Source organism: Scardinius erythrophthalmus (genome assembly GCF_964197995.2).
Source record: "Scardinius erythrophthalmus genome assembly, chromosome: 4".
Lineage (NCBI taxonomy): Eukaryota > Metazoa > Chordata > Actinopteri > Cypriniformes > Leuciscidae > Scardinius > Scardinius erythrophthalmus.
The window spans coordinates 5,276,639-5,302,733 of record NC_138224.1 but is presented as its reverse complement, the minus strand read 5'-3'; the positions used below and the strand labels follow the sequence as shown (position 1 = coordinate 5,302,733).

Here is a 26,095-nt window from a genome sequence, read left to right as displayed (position 1 = left end):
GGCCACCGCGTCCTCTTTTAGAGGAACAAATGGCTGGCATTCAAAATAGAAAACAATGCCAAAGAGGCATTTTAAAACACTTCAGCCAGGGAACGACGCCTGCCGCTATGATTTATCATTGGAAGGGCTTCCTGCCAGAGGGATTGTGGGTGTTGTGCAATATGGAGAGACCTGCCCTTCACAGTAGGACTTCATTTTGACCTCATTTTGGTTTGGATGTATAGGCAAAAGAAACAATATATTGCAAACACACATGCACAATAAAACTTACACTGTGTGCTAAGAAACCTAATTAATTTTGTTATCTAAATCTTTTTGTATAGCAAAATCTTTCAAGTAAATCCACAATTTTTTCCCATCATGACGAGGCCATCTTGACGATCGCTTTGTCTCACATTGCTGTTTTCAGAAGCAGAAATCGTCATAGTTGGGAAAACTTCTATAGTGTTGAACGGTAGCAATAACAAATATAATTTTTGTGTTCCCGATTGCTCCAGTACCAAAAAAATAAAAAATAAAACCACAATAGCGTTTCTATGACTTCACAAAAGAGGAAAAAATATAGAGAGATTGATTATGTTGGTCAGAAGAGAGAAAGATGTCAAATTTGCTGTCACTTCCTCAGACGTCGTATTAGAAACTAGTTTTCTGTAATTTAATGTTATGGTAGAAAACACAAAGTATAGTATGGAAGCTTGTTTCCGCCACAAAATAAAACATTTTAAAAGATAATTGCGACTTTTTATCTCACAATTGCGAGTTTACATCTCGCAATTCTGACTTTATTTCTCAGAATTGCGAGATATAAAGTCAGAATTGCGTGAAATAAAGTCGCAATTGCGTGTTATAAAGTCAGAATTGCGAGATATAAAGTCAGAATTGCGTGTTATAAAGTCAGAATTCTGACTTTTTTTCTCGCAATTGCGACTTTATAAGACACAATACTGACTTTATAACACATAATTGCGAGTTTATATCGCAATTCTGACATCTTTTCTCAGAATTGTGAGATATAAACACAATTGTGAGATATAAAGTCCAATTCTAAGGGAAAAAAAGACAGACTTTTTTTTTTTTTTACCTCAGAATAGTTTATATCTCACAATTCTGACTTTATAACACGCAATTGCGACTTTATATCATGCAATTCTGACTTTATATCTCGCAATTGCGACTTTATATCTCAGAATTGCGACTATTTCTCACAATTCTGACTTCATATCTCGCAATTCTGAGAAAAAAAGTCACAATTCTGACTTGATATATCGCAAATTTGAGAAAAAAAGTCAGAATTGTGAGATAAAAAGTCGCAATTATTATTGTTTATTTATTATTCAGTGGCGGAAACAACCTTCCATAGTATAGTGTTATAAATAAAATGAAAATATAATTTTTTTGCTAGATTTATGTTGATAACTGGAAATGTGTCAAATTGACCAACAATTTTGTATAATGTGACCAATTTTTGAAACACAAAAAAGGGTCCATTTACACTTGGTTGCCCCGCCCACTGTGTAATCTTATTGGTCCAAAACCTTGCTCTTCATAGACATGTTTGATGCATCAAAGACATTCTAATTGCCTGTGATTGTGTCACATCACACAGCAATTACTGGTTGACAAATTGCTTTTTGTTGGAAAATGGAAATGGGACACTTTTACACAAATACAATTTATCTTCTTGTCACTTACCATTGGTGACGGATTTGGTCTCTCCTCTGTTTGCGACCTGGGTGAGGTATAAATCAAAAAGAAAGATAGAGAGAAGGAGAAAGAAACAGAGAAAAAGACAGAATGAGATTAACATAAATAAAAGCTAATGAGCTAATCAGTGTGGCAGAGTCCTTCCCAGCCCATCCGTCTGGCATTCCACTTATGCCTTCACATTTCATTTTACATTTCCTTTTTAACATGTTTTTTTGTGCCGATGTGCTCCAAGAAGTCATCAGTGAAAGCACTTGTGGCCGACATGCTGCGTGTACATTGACAGGAACATGCTTAGCATGGTTTCAGACAGCACTCTTTTTCCAGATTCACACACAAGTGAAACCCTCATTCTTTCCACTCCTGACCAAACTGCACTGCTGGTTTTGGTAACATCAGTGCGGTTATGACCACAGATTTCCCTTCATTAGGCTTTTTACGTCACCATTTACCAGTCCTTTAAGTGCTCTGGGCCAAAACTGCAATCTGTGGCTAACCGCGGCCTTGGCCTGATCTTGACGCCTCGCTGACAGTCCAGCAGAAGATTGTATTGTGCCCGTTCTAAAGATAGAGCCACCCGCTCTGAATGACTACCGTTATTATCTGTTTGATCTGTGGATATAAAAATATGAAGGCCAGCGCTCGTGGGAATGCCTTTTCAAGTTCAGACGATGGAATCGTCTGGAATTGGTTTCTATTCGTGATGTGAATAAACCGCCATGTTTGGTCAACTGCATCCCAGTCATGCCAGCATTAAAATAGATCTTTTCACAATAGGCAGAGTCCTTTGTAAAGGGGTGATGGTAAGCGAATGAAAGAGAGAGGGAAGGTGAAAATGATCCTTCACTAAACTCCGCCCTAATTACCAGCCAGCATAATATCAGACAAGCTTTTGATCTTTAATGTCCTGTCTGTTTGGATATTTTTAAATGGAATTTTAAATATGCATTCAATTTATTATTATTATTATTTTTTTAATAATGGCAAGTCACTTCTACTGTAAGAGTGACACAAGCCACCCAGTAGTTTTCCTATTCCAAATAAATTGTGACCTACATTCGCTCCAAGGTAAATCAATGCTAATTCATTTACATACTGATTCAAATGCAATCGTGACTCAGTACCATGGAGAGTATGTATTTTTAGTAACGTTATCACTTGCCATCAAAAGAGGCTTTTGTCTTTTCTAAGTTTACGGTCATAAGCATTTATCTAGATTCTGTTTCACAGTCTTTTTATCACATAACTGCATAACTTAATTTAAGTTTTGCCCTTGCAAAAATGTCTACTATGATTCTAGGGTGTTGTGGATGTCTGCCAGGATGTTGCTATTCTGTTGTTTCTAAGGAGTTGCTAAGGAGTCCTGGGTGGTTGCTAGGGAGTTGCTAGGGTGTGTTGTGTGGTTGCTTAAAGGGGCAGAAAAATGGCATGTACACGATGCTTTGCAATTAGCTTGTTTTCCACTTCATGTGCACATTTTACTGATTAAAAAAAACTAAAAAAATCACTGTTCATGAACATATCCAGTTCATTCCTATTAGAATCTATGTAATGCTTGTCTGAGTCAGCAATGATAACCAAGGTGGGCGGAGTTTAACATAAGGTCAATTAGTGTTACAGGAGTTACTCCTGGTGACTTCAGTTCTTTAAAGCACATCCTCCTTGCAAACCAACCGTCTGCTCGTGTGGCAGTGAGCAAGAGTGTGAGAGAAGCTCCGTGAGGAAACGAAAAAAGCCAAATGCATGACATCGCAGTTCCTAAGCCATCTTGTGATAAATGCATTAAGTGTGGCTCATCAAACACTGTGTGATAAAGTAACATTTACCTCCTCAAGGTGGTCAGATCTGTAGACAATTAGCAAGGGGATGGCTTAAAACACAAAACACACAGGCAATGTTATGGCAATGTTATACTGCAGACATCATGCTAGAGTGGTGTTATGACTGTTACTGTCTCCAGAGTCCTATAATGGCATGCCTGAAGGGTTATAATATACCCACAGCCTGTTGTTTGGACACATAAGTGCTTTATTAATTCATTCTCCAGGGGCATATGAAAAATGTTATGTGTATATATAACTAAGAGAGAGAGATAGTTGGGCTGATTGGGCAAAAACAACAACAACTGTATTTGGTTACCTTGGTAGCAGAGGACCCTTTGTTTTCCCATAGACTGCGTTTGCTGGTCACGTCACCTGGCTTCAGGTCCTGCAGGAGGAGAAGGGGGTGTAATATCACTCGTGAGATGGCCCTGAACTACACAACTCATGTAAACACATGTACATGCACATCAATCCGACGGTAGTGACATAACGGATGCCAGTGTCCTTAAGGCAAGGGAGCATACATGGAGGGAAGGGACATACCTGATCTTCAGCAGAGAGAGAGAAAGCAGAAGAGAGAGCGGAGGAAAGAAGCCCAAGGGAAGAAGCAAAGGGAAATCTACAGTAACAGTGGAAGAGAAAGAGAGAATGACAGGAAAACTGTGAAGGCCAAGGTGAGGTGCACCATTTTGATGACAGAAAATAATGCAGCATGACAAAGGTCGCATATGTATATGACATTATATGATTTTTCTTCCTTTTCCAAATAAATCTTGACATGCATTCACTTCAAGGTAAATCAATGTTAATTAATTGTATTTGACATTAAAAATATACGAATTATGAAGCAATGCATTTCATTTTCAAGTATTTGCAGCCTGTGAAAAAACTATATGAAGATGTTTTGTAAAGTTTATTAATTTATCTAATAGATAAAATGTAAAACTTAATTTAATTATTTAAACAGCAAGAACAACAATAAAAGTTGCTTTTTAAAAAATGCTTTAGCCAATTTTGTCTATTGTCTGTCATTATTAAATAGGAGTAGTAAAAAGACTAGTATAAGGATATTGTGATCAGAGTGCACCCGTGGGTTTTGTACTTGAGCAACAGGTCAAAGGTCAGCCCTATTATGTTAACGCTCTGGGCGATCGTAAATGAGGCGTAAACTCCCACTGTAACCTTATCCTGGTTTCTAAAAAGCGGAACTGTAACGACACACCCCCTGGATGAGGAAAAGTACACAAAAATGAACACAGTTTCTCCTTTTTTTCTGTAAACGGGTGAAATTTTTAATCCAAAACAGTTGTGATTTCATTTGTAACTATTTATAATGGCTGAATTTAGACAATTATTTGCTTCATTTAACTAGTCTGTAATTACTCTGACATACAGTGAGTGAACTCAGTCCTTTGCTTCCCATATCCCTTAACTGCACAGTTAAGTAGACTTCTTTTCTTAAGTTTACAGAGATTTGAACACTTAAATATATTTATAGCATCCTTTTATATTACATCCATATTTGAACATTGAAGCCAGAGTTTTAAAATAAACAGCCAGTCAGCGATGATGACAGGAAATATGAGTAAGCCTGAATACCACCACCTCTTTAAAACCTTCTATGTGATTACAGAAATAGTCAAAGTATACAAATGACTGAAATTAACATAAGCTCCCATGAATCTCTTTCTAATGTTTTCTAAAACATCTGGTTTAGTTCAGTGCTAAGTATTATTTCCCATTGTGTAGAGGCATTACCACTAGGTGGTGCCATACAACAATACTCATCTTGTTCTGATCTAATGCAAGCAGAGCTCAAGGGTGTAATGGACAGGGTCAAAGGCTTACCGTGGGTCTTCCTCCTGACATTTTGCCTGTCTCTGGAGTTTTATTTAACCAATCGTTGATGCGTCCAGCCACGCCCACCTTTATCCCAGCTGCATCCTGTACGGGGCGGAAGAAAAAAACTCCCTTTAAGGTTAAAGTTCAGAATGTGACGTCGGACAGGAAATGGTTCCAAGAGAAAAAGTGGGGTCCCTTCCCCCACCCATCAGTCTATGTGAATGACCATCACAAACCTTATTGGTTGACGCTGGGCTTCCACCAGAGCTGAAGACATTCCCCTTCTCCCACATGCTCTTGATGTTGCGAATACCGTCCGTCACCATAGGAAGATCTATGGCAGCTGATCTGGGAGATCTGACCTCCTTGTTGCTCTGACCAGAGAGAGCAAGGCAGAAAGGAAAGGCAGAGATTTCACTTTGCTGTCTTCTGGTATCCTGTGTTTAATATGGATTTATCTTGTGTTCAGTTTGAGAGACGATGATGTAGGACTCACCTGCACTGCGGTGGTGTACTGCTCTAATCTGTTATCAATCTTAGACACCACAGGAGCGTGAGATGCCTTTGAGGAACTGGCACACACACACACACACACACACACACACACACACACACACACACACACACACACACACACTAACGTTAGCTCATGCTGATATTTATAAGCATCATTTTCACAATGAAAGATTACAGATTAAAATGAACTGCCAATTAAAATGACAACAGTTCATGTGTGACAAATAAATAATTATTGGATGGATGGATGGACAGACAGACAGACAGACAGACAGACAGACACATACAGATAAACAGAGACAGACAGAAAGATAGATGAATAGATGGATGGACAGATAGACAGGCAATATTGTATTATTTACAGTCATGCCAATAAAGCAATTTAGAATTTGACAGATAGATAGACAGATAGACAAATGAATAGATAGATAGACAGATGTATAGATGAACAGTGATAGATAGATAGATAGATAGATAGATAGATAGATAGATAGATAGATAGATAGATAGATGAACAGACAGACAAACAGACAGATAGATACATATGGATAGACAGATCAACAGACAGATAGAGATAGATAGATAGATAGATAGATAGATAGATAGATAGATAGATAGATAGATAGATAGATAGATAGATAGATAGATGAACAGACAGACACATATAGATAGACAGATGAACAGACAGACAGACAGACAGACAGACAGACAGACAGACAGACAGATAGATAGATAGATAGATAGATAGATAGATAGATAGATAGATAGATGAACAGACAGACAGACAGACAGATAGACAGACAGACAGACAGACAGACAGACAGACAGACAGACAGACAGACAGACAGACAGACAGACAGACAGACAGACAGACAGACAGACAGATAGATAGATAGATAGATAGATAGATAGATAGATAGATAGATAGATAGATAGATAGATAGATGAACAGACAGACACATATAGATAGACAGATGAACAGACAGACAGACAGACAGACAGACAGACAGACAGATAGATAGATAGATAGATAGATAGATAGATAGATAGATAGATAGATAGATAGATAGATAGATAGATAGATAGATAGATAGATAGATAGATAGATAGATAGATAGATAGACAGATAGATAGACAGATAGATAGATAGATAGATAGATAGATAGATAGATAGATAGATAGATAGATAGATAGATAGATAGATGAACAGACAGACACATATAGATAGACAGATGAACAGACAGACTAACAAATACATATAGACAGACAGACAGACAGACAGACAACAACATAATTGTCTGGTAATCAACAACGTGCCACAAATGCGGTCTAAACTTGTTTTGGAACCAGGACATTCTTTTAACCCACCCAAAAGTACTCTAAACAGTTCAGATTATTCATTTATGTAATTAATCTTATTTTTTGGACACGTTTGTGCTTAGGAGGTAGGTTGAATAACATGTTTTCATGAAAGGTCAGCAAGGAATAAAAGTAGAAGTGATCACCTCTTTTGTGCTGATCTGTTGAGAAATTCTGCCCTCTCACCGATCTGGAAAGAGAAATCAAACAATGGATAGATTTAGCAAAGGTCACTGCTTTGGTCATGAGGAACACACACATAAAGCACACACACACACACAGATGCGAGCTGTCTGTCGGACTTGGCTATTCTGAGAGGCAAGAGACTAGCCTGTTCTTTTCGGTATGAAGCTGTCACGAGGCCAGGAAAAGCAGGGCCCTTTTCAGCTCTCTCTCTCTCTCTGTGGGAACCGTGGCCTGTGTTTATGATATATGACAACAGGGCTAAGAGGGGGGAAAGTGTTCCTGTGAAGCAACAACAAAAACCACACAGACAACACACATACAAACCCCAAAAGTATCTCCACTCCCCCCCCCTCAACCGAATGTGGGAGTTCCTAAAATACTCCTCAGCAGGAAATTCCCCATTCTCAGGCGTGTTTGAAACGGCTCCGTTAGAATGTGGTTACAGTAATCCTATTAGTCTAATGGTCTTCCTGCGTCCCCCTAGAGTTCACGTCTTGAAGAGAGCAGCTCGGCTTTATCTCACAAAAACACCACCGCGCCATTTTGTATTTTTGTAAAAAGATGGATTCCAAAGGGAAGAGAAGAAAAGAACTGACTGACAGCAGGAAACCCATATCCAAAGCATGCGAGAGCCAGAAAAATTATTTTGAAATTAGATGTGCAGCGTCAAATGCACCATTGATACAAAAATAGATATTAAAATAATGAATTATGAAATAACGAAAATATATGAAGTCAATCATTATTTTGTTACGATCGATTACCTGTATTCCTGCTGTCAAACATCATTCGATATCAAACTACACCCACAACACGGGGGTTAAAAATCACACAAATACATCACACAGCATGCAATACATACAGTGTACATGATGACAAAGCAGATCTGTGAACGTATCATCTGCGTATGATAAATAGGAGGGAAAGTCTTTCAGCACAGATTTCAGAATGTGCATCTGATGCTATTTCTCACAGTAAACAGTTTACGCCAAAATACCATTATTACTATAGTTATTAAATAATAAGTGAGTATGGTAGCTGTCATAGACATGGCCTAGTTAGTGCATGCATATTTCTTTATAAATTTAAGGGAATTCTATTCTATTCTATTATTTATGTACTGTATAAGGGAAAGTGTATGCATATTTTTATACATTTATAAGGGAAAGTATACATTTTAGATTCTATTCTATTCTATTATTATTTATGTATAAGGAAAAGTATACATTTTAGGTTCATAATATTATATTACTTTATTCTATTAATTTTATTATATTATTATATATTACTTTACATTACATTATATTATAAATTCTTGTTTTATTATTATAAATACATAAATATTATTTAAGAATTTGAAAATGTTTCAAATATACTGTTATCATTATATAAATTATATAAATTATGATATTAATATCAAATCTCTCTTAAACAGGGTGTCAAAAGCCTTCAGAAGTTTTTTTCTCTTACATGTTAAATGTCCTTTTCTGATGGATAACTAGTAGCTAAGGTACTTTGGTGGAAAATGGTAACAAAAGGGTTATTCCCTTTAAACTAGTACAGACATGCTTCAGTGAACACCAGCTGCATTAACGAACAATCATCAAGCTGCTCTCCTCCTCATTATGTTTACGAGATATGGCAGATAATTGCTTTTTCATGGGGACAGCGTGTTCCTACGAGTCAGCTGACACTGTCGGGTGATTGACAGCTGTGGACAGAGAGAGAGAGAGAGAGAGAGAGAGAGAGAGAGAGAGAGAGAGAGAGAGAGAGAGAGAGAGAGAGAGAGAGAGAGAGAGAGGTGGCGGCTGACCTTCAGGGAGGATCCTCTGGGACTGACACACTTAAAGGGCTTCTTGGTCTCTCCATCCACAGAATCCTCCACTTTCTGCCTCTTCTCAGCCGCCTCCGCTCTTCTCTTCTCTATCTCCTCCTTCATCCTCCTCTTCTCCTCCTGAAGAATAAAATAAACACACGTTCATAACCTCACTGGCATGCTTCATTCAAAAACACCACCAGCAGACTGATCTGGGATCTTCACGTCCCAGAAAACATCCTTCTTGCAATAAATGAGAATGATAATGAGACGAATAACAAAAACCAAGACCGCGTCTGTCGTGTCTCTCTGCGGAAGCGTAACGTGAACTGGCAGCCAGACGCATTCCACAGCAGCTGAGAAATCATAAAGAAGCCTTTTTATTTACACCACGTTTTTTGGCACGGCCCGCTAGCATCAGCACGGGGCCCTCTAATCTCTAATTAGTCCTTTTTTCATTTACTGCCTCTGTTCATTAGGAACAAGGAACATATTTGCATTACAATGCTAGGAGCGGGCCTCCACGAGGAGGGACGGCTGTGTTTCTTGCCCCCTACTGAGAGATCCAGAGTCTGAAACTCATGTGCACTCATGTGGAACTCACACTGGGTGCGATCACGCTAATGTTAATGGAAATGATGTGGAGTTCATTTGAATTACAACTATTCAATACTGAGAGAGAGAGTATACAACAGTTATTTCACACCAAAGCCTAATATCAAATTACAGTTCAAGCTAAGCTAACAACATGATACTTTAAGCATAAAAATACAGACAGAACACACACATACTGGGTAAATTATCTTTTTTTTTAAATTAGACAATCATTTTTGTCAATATTTGTTTCAGTAATGACTGAGACAAATATATAGTAGTATGCACTACTGTTCAAAAGTTAAAATTTCAACATTTATTTTTCAAATGCCCTTACTGTTAATTTTGATCAATTTAATGCATCCTTGTTGAATTCAAGTATTCATTTTATTCATTCACCCCTCTCTTTTGAACTGTACTGTAGATTTAACCTATTGTATATGGTTTATAATACATTATATTTACTTATATGAGGTTTCAGTTCTCAAAGGACATCCATAAAACATTAAAGTATGGTCATGTGCTATTTCAACTTACAAACATAAGTTAAGTTGCCGCCTTAAATTCTTAGGTATATAATCAACTTCCTTGTACAAGTCATCTCAACTCAAATTATATTAAATTGACTAAATCTTGTATATCTAATAAGTTGAAATTGCTTAAAATTATCTTGATGAGGTAAAAACATATGTTGCCATGACTTACTGATCATATCAGTGGTGTTTACAGAAGTCACCTAGTTTTGATGACAGGACCCTCATCAAGATTTTCGCTTGCAGAAAAGCGAATGGAGGCAAATTCCACAGCGTCAGTGAAACTGTTACCTGAACGGGAAATGAATCATTGACGTTAAACGAACACACCTCCTCTCTGGCTTTCCTCTCGGCCTCCTCCTGCTTCCTCTGCCGCTCCTCCTCTTCCAGCACCTTCCTCCTCTCCTCCCTCTTCCTCTTCAGCTCCTCCAGCTCCACCTCGGCCTCCTGCTGTTTCTGCCTCATCCTCTCAAACTCCTCGCTCTCCATCTCATCTCTCCTCCTCTTCAGTTCCTCCAGCTTTCTCTCGGCCTCCAAGCGAGCATCCTCGCCGTCTGCCTCGTCGACTTCCGGTGCCTCAGGAGAGCGCAAGCTGCCTCGGCTGTCGCACAGACAAACAGACGCTCACTCGTACAGGTTAAAGGGTCTGTCAACACCTTTACGCATACATGTTCTTTACGTGTAAAGAAAACCCAACCTATTCACACACAGACTTAGTGAATCAGCACACCCCTGTCTAAGGTAACACAGTCTCCAGTTACAGCTGAGAACAGCCCTCAGGACACAGCAGATCAGGTGACTAGCGTCAAATACCTCATCACGCAAAGCTCTGAACGCAATATAGCTGGACACATAGAAATGTATTTCAACAAGGTCAAAAACAGACTAACAGACACGTGATTATTTGATCTGTATGTTCATTTCAACGTCCTGTACTTGCACACAAGGGATGAGTTTTTAACGACTGATTGTTATTATGGTTATTGGTGCAAGAAAATGCTTCTATTTGTCCCAAATAAATGTATGGATACACTATGTTCTGGTCAAATCCTTGGATATTTCTTTAGAAAAGAAAAGAAAAGAAAAGAAAAGAAAAGAAGAGAAAAGAAAAGAAAAGAAAAGAAAAGAAAAGAAAAGAAAAGAAAAGAAAAGAAAAGAAAAGAAAAGAAAAGAAAAGAAAAGAAAAGAAAAGAAAAGAAAAGAAAAGAAAAGAAAAGAAAAGAAAAGAAAAGAAAAGAAAAGAAAAGAAAAAAAGAAAAGAAAAGAAAAGAAAAGAAAAGAAACTTACACAGTAAAAATCCTCAACATTCTATTAAATTTAACTCTCCTCATGTATTTGCATAATGATGCATTTAAAATTTAATGAGAAAATGTATCCTTATAAGTTCACAATGCTGTTGCAGATGAAATATAATATGGATAACATTGAATAAATATATTTTCATCAGGTTAGATACTGATTATTAATCACTCAAAACCCTTTATCTAAACCTCTCTACTTAACCATCAGTCTCACACATCTGTCATTTTTGTAGTTTTTCTTTTCTTTTGTAGTTCTAATCGATTCCAAGTCCAGTGCGCAGTGGGTTGTGGGTAAAATTAGCCGTTGCAGTGTGCATAGATCTGCACTTCGGATTCTAACCAGAAACCATATATTTGGAATACTTATTTCAACATACTATGATTTGGGACACTAATTCTAATTTCGAATACTATTTAGCTGGGATAGTATGCGAATTGGGACAAAGCATTACAGATCTATAGGCTGCCAAATGTGGAATTCTGGGAATTCTAAATTGTTTGGAAAAAGAAAGCCTGGACCATCCTAACACAATCATTAATTGTTTATAATGAGCACTGACCTGAAAGTCCTCTCGGCTTTCTTGTGTTTGAGAGGGCTGTCCTCACACACTCCTCCATTTGGCTGTTTATTCTTCCTCATCATATCTTCATCTTCCATCTGTACACACACAAGCAGAAGTGAGTGATGTGTGGATGTGACATGCATGCGCGTGAGAGAGAGAGACGGAGCGCTGGAAGAGTTTTGGAAGAACAAAATGCAGGTGCTGTTGGTGTATTCACACACACACACACACACACACACACACACACACACACACACACGCATACGCACACACACACACACACACACACACACACACACACACCATCAACTCCCAATAGACATGCAGCAAGCAGTGAACACACGGTGTGTAACTGCTGATCATTGAGCAGATTTGAAACCTGCATTGTGAAATGCACTGATACTTGTGTGTGCTGGTGAAAACAATACACACTGTGCTCAAATAGTGCCTGGAGTGATTTAGGATTTTGGGGAAGACATTTTATGGCTGCACTGAAAAATAGTAAGACATGAATTGACTTTTGTATCCAAAGCTATTAAAGACCCCATGAAATTAAAATTGAAGTTGAAGAGTTTGCCTTTTTTATTAAATAGCCAATGATATACTATTTGCAATTTACTGGAGGCAGGTTGTATTAGGTATTGTTTTTCCATGGTCAAAATGGCAATGCCTGTTTCATCAATATTCTCTATAAATAGAAATATGGTCTCCATTCAACTCAGAAAGTTCCCAATTACCCATTGCAAAAGAATGGCACTCAAAGTTGGACATTCAACTTGGAAACTCAGGCAGAAATGTTTTGAACCTGACCTTAGCGAGATCATATGATGTCATGAGAACATGGTGGCACATGTACGCATTTAATGATAAAAATTGATAAATCAATGAGTCAAAACATGATAAATTATCTTCTCTGTTGATAGCAGTACACCTGCTAAAGAAATATTAGCATTGCCACTTTTTGTTTCTACATCATTTTCTGAGCATCACACAACCGCTGTCGGGCAGAAACCGCATTTTTTTTTAAAAATTTTTTTATCATTACTATTGTTCTGTCTGTCTGTGGGTTTTTAAATTTGTAACTAAGGAGCTTGTGATTTAACCTCATATCTCCATTGGACCGTCAAACTATCAATTAAACCTCAACCTCATGCTGCATGAATCTTGAATGAAGTGCCGCACACAGTTTGTACCGTCTCTGCTTGTTTGCAATACAAGGGTAAATTAAGAACTGGTTGTTTGAATAAGTATAGTGTTTTCTTCACTCGAGAAACACTACATATATAAAAGGATAATGTTTTATGTATTGGAGGAGTGGAGAATGACATTTCTCATGACATGAGAAGATCAACATGACATATGACAGAAAAACTGTGCGCCCACATAGCAACAGTAAACTTTATAACCTGTAAGTTTATGAAAATGTAATGCACTGCCTCTGATGCGGCCGTTCTAATGACAGACAAAACACTCTTCCCGAAAAGTAAAGTTTTCGGAGATACAAGGTTTCCGCCTGACAGCGACGAAATTGTGTAAGCAAGTCGGCGAAATCAAGGCAGTAAAAGACTTATTTGAACACATAAATGTGCTAAAGGTTAGTTTGTCACTAGCATATAGAGGCCTCAAAGTAACTAAACGTCACAAACCTTTGATTTCAAGAGGTCTTTACGAATAAACTTTTCTGTTTATCTCTCTCACCCAAAATCTAAACCATCCATATGCAGTCCTCAAAGCACAACTAAACTCTTACCAAAGACTCATCATTTTCTGAAATCTCTGTCTCATATTTCTCAATGTTTTCTGCCTCTCTCATTTCATCCACTCCATTCTCTGTCAATCCCTCTATCTCACTCTTTCCCTCGTGTACACCTGCAGTGAGTTCTGCGGTGCCATTTTCCACATCCGTCCCCGAAACAACTGCAGAATCATTTACGTCTTCATTTAAAATCACCTCACGCACTTCGGAAGCAGGCAGAGCATCTTGCTCATTATCGTCCTATGAATGGAACTGCAGTCACATGCTTTGTTGCATCAAATGAGACACACACACACAAAAAAAAAGCCATTTTGGAAAAACAACAACACTTATTATCATACCTCATCAGGTATTTTAGATATTTCCTCAACGGATTCCTACAGGTAAACAAAGTTAAATGCCATAAACAAACCTTAAATGCAAGTTCCTGTGGTCTAACAAACCATACAAAAAGAAATACACACCTGTTCTCTCAAATAAGACCTCCGTGGCTTTTCCTCCACAACCACCTCCTCCCTCGGGATGACCACCTCCTCCTCCTCCTCCTCTTCCACCTGTCGTAGCTCGGGCCGGGCCGCAGACCAGCGCTGCTCTCTGATGTTTGGTTGGTGTCGTCCTCCTCCTGTCTGTCCAGCGCCTCCTTCATCCTCCTCTGCCTGCGCTCCTCTCTCTTCGCCAGGCGCTCCAGCAGGGCCTGTTCCTCCTCGTCCTCTCCCGTCCCACTGGAGGTCACCACTGAGGTGGATACGCTCTCCGTCACCATAACGCTGGAGAGAAAATAAGGTAGAATACAGACAGCAATATATTACTAGTGATGGAGGGATATTAGCTTTTCAGTTCCAGTATCTAGAGAGAAAAGTGGCTGAAAAGAATGAAAAAAAGTATCAGTTTTCACACAAATATTAAGCAGCAACTGTTTTCAACATTGATAATAATAAATATTTCTTGAGCAGAAAATCCACGTATTAGAATTATTTCAGCAGGATCGTGTGGCACTGAAGACTGGAGTAATGATGCTGAAATTATTAAAATTAGAATACATTTAAATAGAAAACAGTTATTTAAAATTTTGATCAAGTAAGATACTAATTTAAAAAAAAAACAGAAATCTTGCCGACTTTTGAACAGTAGTGCATAAAATATAAAACATAACATGCTATTTATATTTTGTATGAGCTACAACAACATTAACACTGGGGCCAAATAATCAGCTAATATTTAGGCCTTACACAACATTACGACCCTAAAGAACATAATTTGCTTTCTTATTAGCAAAACCTCAACACTGAAAACCTCAAAACCTAAATTGATAGCGAGGAACTTCATTATGGTTTCAAGTGGATCCGCACTCCCTTTTGCCTTTTCTAGGGCTGCATAACCAGCGTGCACAAGGACACAGACTGCCATAATCCTGCCACTGTAGGTTAATGTAGTCTGACTGCACCGCTTGGCAAACGTTTACCGTGCGTCAGCACTACTGACAATAGATGGAGCTATGTCTGGTCACACATCGAGAACAATTCTGGTCTTGTTTGACCGTCTTCTGTGTCCATTCATTGCACAAAGCCTCACTGTCTGAACATGTCACTGCTTCCGCAATGCTGACCCGCTACAGGAAGTTATTTATTAGTGCCGCCCACTAAATCTGCAGATTACAGACCGAGAGGAAGGCGCAAGAAAAAGTGAAAAAGTGAGTTACATATCGACATTTTTGTCCAATCACTGCCAAAAATTGACTTGCTTATTGACTTGCTTAGTCTTGGTTTCCATTAAAATTACCTAAAAATTCTTAAATAAAGATACATTTACATGAGAAGCAAAAATATATCAAATATTAAGTCTTGCATTCTGAAAAAGTCATCAGTCTGTGCTTAAAGCAAGAAAAAACATCTGTCAGTGGGGTCCGAAAAATAAACTTAATTCAAAGAGTATACAAGATTATTTTCTTTTTTAAACAAACTCACTTTGGTTCATTTTTCAGTTAACAAGACTTATTATCTTAAAGGTGTCATGACATCATTTTTTAAAAAATATTTTAATATATGTTCCTTGAGGTTCACTTATAATATTAATAAAGTTTGTTGCAACAAATTGCAAAAACTAATATATATATGAGGAAAAACGATTACTTTCAATCCTCATTCTGACCGTCTGTCTTAAATGATCTGTTTTTAAGGGGCAGATTCTTTAAGGTTTGTCAGTAAACGGCCACTTTTATGATTGGCTAACGTCATTGCATAGGAAACCGCATGAAAGCCCACTCACTATTGCCCTATTTAATTATTGCCTATTTAAAACCGTCATTTACGGACAAAGCATTATGAAATAATTACAGTACGGTTTGTGAAGCAGCTGCTGTCAGATCCAATACAGTTGGCTGCTTTATCTTTTAAAAGTTTATTTGCAAACTTTGCATTACACTGTGCCTCGCTTACAAAACAAAATGCTCCAAACAAACATTTAATCCTCAGACACGATCCGGGCAACATAGAAAAAAACACACAATTGTTTCAGACGCTTCCCAGCAAGCAATTTTGCGTTTAAAAGACGTCTAAAAGGCGTCCGTACACAGCCCAGACGTCTAGGCTAAAACAAGGCAAAATTTGGGCTGTCAGTGAAAATGTAATAGACGTCTAAACCAGAGCCCAGAAATAGACTAGTCACCAATTAGATACAGAAATGAAATGAGTGAAGAAATTAAACCAAACACCTTGTAATCACTGTTGACTTTGCTTACATGATGGAATATCATACATCTCGGAAGTTATGTTGGCAAAAACAACATGTAATCAATTTCAAGTTTATTTTGGCTAGAAATGTATTACTCATAGCCGGACTATATCGGGTCTATAGTTAGACGGTGAAATGACGACTATTGCTTTCTGGCTTGGATTCTTCTGAAGTCTGTAGAGATAATCAAAAGAGCTGTATCCAGTGTAGACAGCGTCAGTGATTATAATGCGTTCTATTTGCTTTTGACGCAATGCAATGCTCAAATCCAGCGTAGGCAAATGTCAAATGTATTTGCCTGTGTGACGTCACAGATCCAGCAATATAAAAATGTTCTGTTTTCAGAGCTTGATTTAATAAATGCTTTGTTTATAATAAAGAGGACGTTTTACGAAACTTGCAAGATGTTTTAATGGTATAAAGACCTCTTTAATGTCAAATGATTTCTCATGTTGCTCTCAGTTGCATCGCTTATCTACAACTCCTCTCCTGTGGCCTCATGGGATAGTAAAGTGTCCTTCGGATTCGCACTTCAGCATCTCACTGAAAATAATAGGTCATCCAGGTACTTTCCGCCTCCTGTTTTATGAATCCTACGAATTCGGACGTACTACTCAGCACACGTACTGTTTTTCACCTACTATATAGTATGGAAGTTGGCATATTCAAACGCAGGGTGAGTAAGAAAATCATTTTTTGTAGTGACATAGTACTTGAGCGAGTCTGTGTTTTACCTGTGGCTGTTGTTGAGCTCCGGGGTCTCAGGTTTGTAGGCCACATCTTCACTCTCCTTACCACGCATTCTCTCCTGACGCGCTCTTCGTCTGCGCTCACGAGCGGCCTCCTCCTCATCCTCTTCACTCCGGCGATATGCCATCCTGCACACAGAGACAGCTAGATGTTACACCAGTAAGAGACGGAAAGAGTTAGGCCTCATGTCACCTTGGCACACACAGTCACAGCTGAAACTGCTGCTGTTGTAGCTGTCGAAGATGAACTTTCACTGGCTGTCAGCTTTGTATGTGTGTGTGTGTGTGTGTGTATAAGCTTTGGCAGCTGATGAGAGGATCCTGACAACATTCAGCCCACATAACAGCCAGGGGACTTTCGTGTATCCTAAATAAAGTTTTCATATCTCTCTGACAAGCTTTCTTCACCTCTCTCTCTCTCGTCTCTTGCTGATATAAGGACATTTTTACACTACCGTTTAAGTTTGGGTTTGTTAATCGTAATTTATTTCTGTAATGGCAAAGCTGAATTTTCAGCATCATTACTCCAGTCTTCAGTATCACTCATCTCTAACTCTGGGTCATGTCCCAAGACCTCTCATTAAGAAACCACAACTAGATCCAAATGAATGGGCAAATTACAGAACCATTTAAAGTCTTCCAGTTATATCTAAAATACTAGAAAATGTTGTGTCTGCTCAATTATGCTCCTTCTTGCAAAAAAATTATATTTATGAAACCTTTCAGTCAGGATTCAGGCCCCATCATAGCACAGAAACTGTAACAAATAACTTATTTCTAGTTTCTGACCAAGGTTGCATCTTAATATTAGTTTTACTTGATCTTAGTGCTGCGTTTGACATATAGAGATCATGACATACTCTTAGTTTCATTACAAAATTACACTGGTATTAATTCAGGCATTAAGGTGGTTTAGATCATACCTATCAGACCGTTTCTATTTTGTTTATTTAAACAGGGAATTTTCCAAGTTAACGTCAGTAAATTATGGATTGCCGCAAGGGTCTGTTTTAGGCCCTCTGCTATTTTCAATACAAATGCTGCCCCCTTTGTAATATTATTAGAAAACATGGAATTAGTTTCCAGTATTATGCTGATGATACTCAGTTATATATTCATCACGACCAGATGAAATCTCTAAATTATCTAAGCTGACGGTGTGTTAAAGATGTAAAATATTGGATGGCCTTTCTTTTATTAAATTAGGATAAGACTGAAGTATTACTTATTGGGCCAGAAATCTGTACACAGAATCTCTTAGAATTTTCATCTAGAATGTACTGTAACTTAATCCTCTACAGTTAAAGACCTGGATCTAATATTAGACAGCAACACATTACAAAAACAGCCTTCTTCCACCTCAGAAACATCGCTAATCTACGGAACATGTTATCTGTTTCTGATGCATAAATGCCATTTCATGCATTCACGACCTCTACACTGGATTATTGTAATGCATCACTAGCTGGTTGTCCTGCATCCTCAATAAACAAGCTAAAGTTAGTCCAAAATACAGCTCTAGTCATATCGCAGCAATTTTATCATCTCTACACTGGTCACCTATTATTAAGCTCCTGTGTATTTAACTGATCTTCTATCGCTCTACAATCCATCACGCTCTTTAAGGTCATGCAAGTCTGGAATTTTGGTAGTATCTATATGATATCTAAGTCGAGAGCCACATTTGGCTCCTAAACTCTGGAATAGCCTTCCTGATAAAGTTCTGGGCTCAGACACATCTACTTTAATCTAGTTTAAAGACACATCTCTTTAGCCAAGCATTCACATAATGCATCTCATAACCTTGCACTCCAGTTATATCAGATCAAATGTGCTCGACTATCTATTGTTTGAAATGTTATGAGCAGCAGCTATGATAATTAATTTCCATTTTCCTTCTATTTCTGTTTGAGTCATGCTTCACAATAAAACCAGTTGTAATACAAATGTCAAAAGGCAAAAAATCTTAATGGTTCTAAAAAAGGCATTTGCTTTTGATTTTTTGGAGAGAAAAAAGTCTTAAATCTTGACAAAAAAGCCCTTCCTCAGTTTGTGCAGTGATTAGGAATGTGTTCAGGACTGAACGTGGTGCTCTGTTAACGCCCATGGAAAACCTTGGGGAGAGTGAAATCATATAGAGAGCTGGATTCTTGCTGATTCTGTTGTTCTTTCTTTCCATCTTTCTTGTTCTTGTCTTCTCTCCCTTTGTCATTATGTCCACAAACAAATCATACCAGACAAGCTCAACTGTGTTTATACTGAAGTATTTGTTCTGTAAGGGACCATATAAAATATCTTTCTCTGAGGTTAACTTATAACATTATTCAACAGAATTTGTTTATGATAATTTTCCAAAAAACATTTCCAATGCCATTGTATGAATGGAATTAACAGTGTTTTTCTGCTTCCGGGCATGGGAAATCCAAGGATTTCTGGATGAATTGAGAAACGTTTTGGACCATGTTGGAAGTCCTGAAAGTTTACCGTATGATTTTACACTACATCAAACTATTATTTTAACAATAAATATATTTCTCTCAATATAAATGAATAAAATCCAGAGGGAGTTTTCGAAAAACACAGAATGCCCTCAAATCCGCTTTAACATTCCAGCCCATCGAGTCTGGACACTTAGATGAGTTTCTGATCCGATATCCCTCCGGGGAACACCGCCCATCTTCCCTGTTCCATAACCACACAAATAAATCAGAAATAAAACACGCTGGCTGCCTGCTGCAAAAACATTCAGGAGCATCTCAGCATTTTTGAGCAGTATAGGGGTTTTGGGGGCATTGCTTTAGTACCTGTAGTGATATGGGATGTAAACCAAAACAAGAACATGATTTCCATATGGAGCACATCTTTCAGCCGTGTAGCATTAATTATTTTATAGTGTGCGTGGTGAGAGCTACGCGGTGAGCAGCATGTTTTATGGGATTCATAAACTCTATAAAGGAAGCCAGGGTTACTGTGTGGGAAATTAAATTGATATGCAGCTAATGTTGCAGCTAATTTGCTCTCATAATAGCACAAATAACAACATGCAGAGCCCATAACCAGGCCGGAACAGCTGAAGTATCAAGGCGGGAAGTATTTTCTTGTGGTCCAAACATCTCAGAAATGTCAATGAAAACATTACACACAGGGCAAAGGCCCTCGAGAGCAATCACAGACCAAAGGGTTGGGAGAGAGAAATTTTTGGACCCTGCCAAATCTGGGTCCGCTGTTCTATTCCCACGCTCTTCCTTTACTTACTGACCCCACACTCATCTCCAATGCCACAGATCCGTCCATTCCTTATTTGACCACAGCACAGGATCACCTGCTCTCATTTCTGCCCCATAACCACACAGCTTTCAGTAACAGCATCCCTTGAACACATGTATACCCTCAAGCGGGCTTTCCTTTAACCAGCCAGAGAGAAAGAGAGAGAGAGAGAGAGAGTGTGTTTGGAACGGGCCATTCGTTGAGGATGGGTGTTATTTCCTCAGCTCTTCCTGGCCTCTCATGGGAACAGCACAGATGTGTGGTGCCAAGATGGCTGTAGATCCATAGAGAAAACTACATACAAGCATACAAGAATATGAAGTTTAAAAGAACAGCATTTATTTAAAATAGAAATCTTTTGTAACATTATTAATGTCTTTAGTGTCACAAAAATACAACTTTTAAAAGTATATGGGTGTATATGAGGCGTTAATAATTTTTATAATTTTTTATGTTCGTTACATAAATTACATTTACTTTATGCACATTCTGCCCTGCATGTTTTATGCAATTACACAAATAAAATAAAAAATATATGTTAAATAAAAAGAATTATGGATGGAAACTCCATGCAAGATGTGCATAACATTTCGAAAAATGCACATAAAAGGCTTCACTTTCGTAAAAATAGGGCCCAGTGTACTGTGGAATTTTCTGTATTGATTTTTTACTAGATTTTTATCTGTATTTTGAATTACGCACAGCATTGTGTTTTGTTTTAGGGTTAAAGGACAAGTCAAGTGTAAACTTAATGGATAATCTCCTGGCAGATAATTACTTATTTATTACAATAAATAACTTTTTGTTTTTTTTTATGGGTTTTTGGAGGTGTATATTTTTTTTAAATTTGTGCATAAACTACAATCTAAACACATCTACCTATACCTAATAAAATTCTTAGAAGTAGTAGTAGAAGTGTGACTGTGACTCAAGTCATGTGACTGAATATGCTCAAATGACGGGCTACTATCACCTTCCAAAACTGTCTGACACACTTGAATCGATCACTGTCAAACATAAAGTCCATCAGAGCGCTTTGTTGCAGTAATTTATTACACATAATAAAAGATCCGTGCAATGGCTTCCCCAGTGACTACAAATTCCATTTTCCTTTCTACTGCAGTTTCTCCAGAAATGACGAATTTGTTCTTTTAAACAATGCAGCTGGAAATGCAGCTTGAGTCACAAATTGCTTTTCGTGATTTTTTTCCCATTAATTAAATTCTTAGCTTGAATGGAAACATAGCTCCCATCCAAATTTATTCTGCAGTTGATGCTAAAATAGAAACCGTGGACTGGACAGAAATGGTAGGTTTTGGTAATCATTAGTCAGAACATTCCGTCAGCATGGTGAGTGGGGACACGGAGCCAGCAGTCAAAACATTCCTGTGTGTGTATGCGGAGTATCAATGACCCGACTCGGAGCTGGAACACATCAACCTGTCCCGGGAAAGGCCACTGCAGTCACACAGGAGTGTGTGTGCGTGTGTAACTGTGCTTGTGTATACATGGTGCTTTAAAAACAGCATGAACCCTTTGACCCTTCAACAGTGCCAGTCATCTCAGAAGCGGCTCTGACCAGCTATTTCTCTAAATGCATAGCAGACCTGATCTATGATCTAGTTGTTATAGTCTCACAGAGCCAGATGTTTGACTATCAGCATAAAGTCTCATTCACTTTGCAGCTTATTCTGGCCATGAACCGCCCACTTAAACAGGAAGGGCCCGTATGACCTTCATGTAAAACGACTAACCACATTTCATTCTTTATGGATGAAGTTTTGGAGCAGATAAATTGGAAAATGTTGGATACCACAATAGACAAGGGTTCAGCAAATAAGCAGTTAATTCAAATAGAGGGTCAAAACAGACAACATCAAAGAAATAAGCCAACGTTTGCGGTTTGCAGAATTTCTATCCATTCAAAAGAACTATTATAGCACTTAGCACAACAAATAGTTGAGGATATCTAGTTGAGTTGCTACTCCTAATGATGATTCATAAACCTTGCAAACTTTTCCAAATCCAGCGTCTATTTGTTCCTTAAAAACACATTTTTTGCAGTTACTTTTAACTCTTCCCCCGTCAGCGGTGAAAAAGCTGAGAAATCACGTTTTTGTCAAAGACTACATTCGATCGGACTCAGAATGATGATCAAAACATAGATGGAGTAGATTGAGTCCTTCAAAACCTTCAAAGCTTCACAGTCCTGTACCTCTTCCTAGGTCAACATTTCATTCAGTAACGTTAGGCAGTTTTGATTTATATGCTGTTGAATATTTGATGATCGCATTATTTTACATGTGCGCAAGTAATGCTTCAATCGCTTGTTTCTGCTTATTCTTCACGTGTTTCGATCCGGAGATTCTGTACTCTTTCAGAAGATGTGTAATAGCGACCCCTACCGTATAACTTTATTGCTGGAAAATTCTGTCAATGGCAGGGAAAGATTTAAACACGTTTCCTAACAAACTGATCAAAGCCTCTACATCTTGACTCCTGGGAATTTAATAGCAGTCAGACAATCAGACTGGAGTTTGTGATATTGACAAATGCATTTACATCTATGCAATCAGCATCAGACAGTTTTGTCTATGGGAACGTTGTATTTGCATCATACACTCTCAGAAAATAAAGTACATAATTGTACCTTTAGGGGTACAATGGTTTGTTCCTGGGGCTGTACCCTCAAGGGTACAATATTGTACCTTAACCTTTAAAAGAAACAGTACATAAGTACATTTTAATACTTTTTGACCCTCAAAAAGGTACATATATGTACCTTGAGGTCCAATACTAAGCCCTATGGGGTACGTTAGTGTAGATTGTACCTTGGGGGACAGAAATGGACTCCTACTGTACCCCTATTTCTGACAGTGTATCTAATGTGAAGGTGTAGCATATTTTCGAGTTAAAAGTAATACATACAGTCCAGACAAAAGACAGAACACACACCCTCCTTCTCTCGCACACTTTTCCTCTCCTGTCATTTTCAGCAGTTGAAACACTGGCACGTCTTCCAGAAGAAAAAGACTGGCGCACATCAAGCCATCATCGCCTGATGGAAAAGCAACTGGACTCGGATGCCAAGCTGCTCCTGCGTGTACATGCGTTATCTGACTTTCTCTGTTTTTCCGCATCAGCGCCGAGCCAACATCTGCCTGCCCGCTGTCCCTCTGCTTGCACTGAGGACCGTCTGGAGACGGAGAGCATCCCAAATCACTGCCAGTAAACACTTCGAATGTAGAGACATTTGGCAAAGCGACAACGCTTATCATTTTGTACATCGGCTGACTTTTGTCTTCGACGTGCATGGTGATGATGGCCGAAATGGACGGGGCCCACAGGACGGCACATGGTTTTGACTAGTTCAATTACCGCCAAAGAGTAAATATTGATTGTTACAGCATCTTTGCATAATGAAAGTAATTTAATAGAGCATTTTAATCTTTTATCACTAACTCGAGCAGGCAAGGAGGAGCGGGCCAAATTCTCCAGAAGAACATAAACACAAGATCACATTGTGTCGCAGAGCTGAACGGGTTGCATTTGTAACTTTCTGCCAAATGCGATACTTGGCATAGGAAACCCAATTCCACCCATTCAGAGGTTTATAACATATAGCCAAAAAAAGCATTTGGTTTATGCTTTGCTGTAAAATATAATGGTCCCTAATCTGTGCGTCATCGGCTTTACGCTTCCGCCCTGCGATTAGGTGAAAAATGTCCCATATATCTTAAATCATGAAAAAGAAAAGCATTCCCGCTTCATGGTAACACGGTTGGAGGAAACAGGAAAGCCGTTGCAGACGGGAAGCTGACACTCGAAACTAACTGTACACCAAGTTACTCTGGTCTAACTTCCTAGCCAATGATAATAGACATAATTGTTGCTGAAAGATATTGATTTAGAGCTGATTCATGCAATCCTATGCTCTCCTGGTATGATAATAAGCTTGATTTGCATTACCCATAACTCTTTTTGACAGGGGCATAAATGTTCAAGAAACAGCTGTTGTCTGTGTTTGCAGAAATGCACAGTGCTCAGAGATCATCTAGCCTGATGCAAAAGGGCTATTTGGGTCAGTGCCTCCAGTTTTTATGGGCGCGTCACGTTGCCTTAAATGGTCAAGCGGCTCACAAAAGTGCCAGTCCGTTGATGTTTAATATTTGTTACGTTAACACCGGCTTTCTGTAGCAGACTCCATCATCACAGAAAAAGAAAAAGGAGCTGATAGCGCAATCTTTGGGCCACAAAAGCATTAAAACAGTGATTACTTACAAATTGTGATTACACATTTTTCTTTCCCACAATGAGAAGAATGATTAAGAGTTGGGAATGTAGGAAATACATGCAGGAGCATTCATTTATGAATCTTACACTATTGCAAATGTGATCATATTTGAATGCACAAAAATAAACTATAAGAGCCATGGCTGAATTTGCCAATTGCGGGTCTCGCCACATTAATTACCAATAGTTTGCAATCCAGAATATTAGTGAGTCGAAACAACTGAATTGTGTCCAGGATTCTCTGTTCCACACAAATGGAAATAGAGACAAATGCTGTCAAGATTCAAAAATAACAAAAAAGCATAATAAAAGTACCACTGAAGTAGTCCATATGACTTAAATTTATGTTGTTACACTGAAAATCTTCCCTTTCACCACCGTCCTCATATTGCATTCAAACTTCAGTATATTAAAATTTGTTTGATGTGATCGATGCCACCACTGACACTGGTATAATATGTCTCCATGCAGCAATATCTGAATATTTAAGATCTGCAGCAGATGCAAAGATAAACCACAAACTACAAATTTGTTGTCTCTTTATGGCATTTAGAAAAGTAAAGAAACATAATGTCATATGAATTGGAATATAGTTTGAATAGCTATATTGCTATTCAATTTAGCATCCCCTGGTCACTATCTGAGTTAACATCCACCTTTAAGTCAAAAATTGGGATATCATATTGCAAAAAAAAAATTTGCAGGATGGAAACCAAGATATGCATAAATTGTAAAAATGTGCATTAAAAAAATGCTTGCGCTCAATTAAGACATGCGCATAAACTATGATGGAAACACATTTACAGAATAAATTTCACTGAACAGCATATCTCAATGTTGATCATTCTGAAATACCAGAGCCAAAGTCTGTCATCAAAATGGTTGGGTATAATTACCTCCCAGAACTCTCAAGCGGTAGCATTCCCAAATTCCATGTATCCAAACGCAAGGTAACATGACTGTGTCATTTGTTCAGTCATTTATGATGTATGAAAAAGACCCCCGATTGCAGTAACTTCCATTCCTATTACAGATATTTTGCGCTAATTTCCCAGGAAGTGA

General features: G+C 38.2%; 1 protein-coding gene across 1 annotated transcript in view; it reads right to left on the bottom strand.

The window, feature by feature from the left end:
- The window catches only part of cald1a (caldesmon 1a), a 52,814-nt gene that overhangs the window by 2,511 nt on the left and 24,208 nt on the right, over window positions 1-26,095 (bottom strand). Inside the window, 14 exon segments of the mRNA XM_081363722.1 lie at window positions 1,693-1,729; window positions 3,844-3,912; window positions 5,376-5,471; window positions 5,606-5,743; window positions 5,866-5,941; window positions 7,391-7,434; window positions 9,244-9,384; window positions 10,704-10,974; window positions 12,236-12,333; window positions 13,989-14,234; window positions 14,336-14,371; window positions 14,459-14,551; window positions 14,554-14,761; window positions 17,459-17,602. Coding sequence (XP_081219848.1) covers window positions 1,693-1,729; window positions 3,844-3,912; window positions 5,376-5,471; window positions 5,606-5,743; window positions 5,866-5,941; window positions 7,391-7,434; window positions 9,244-9,384; window positions 10,704-10,974; window positions 12,236-12,333; window positions 13,989-14,234; window positions 14,336-14,371; window positions 14,459-14,551; window positions 14,554-14,761; window positions 17,459-17,602 — 1,697 coding nt within the window.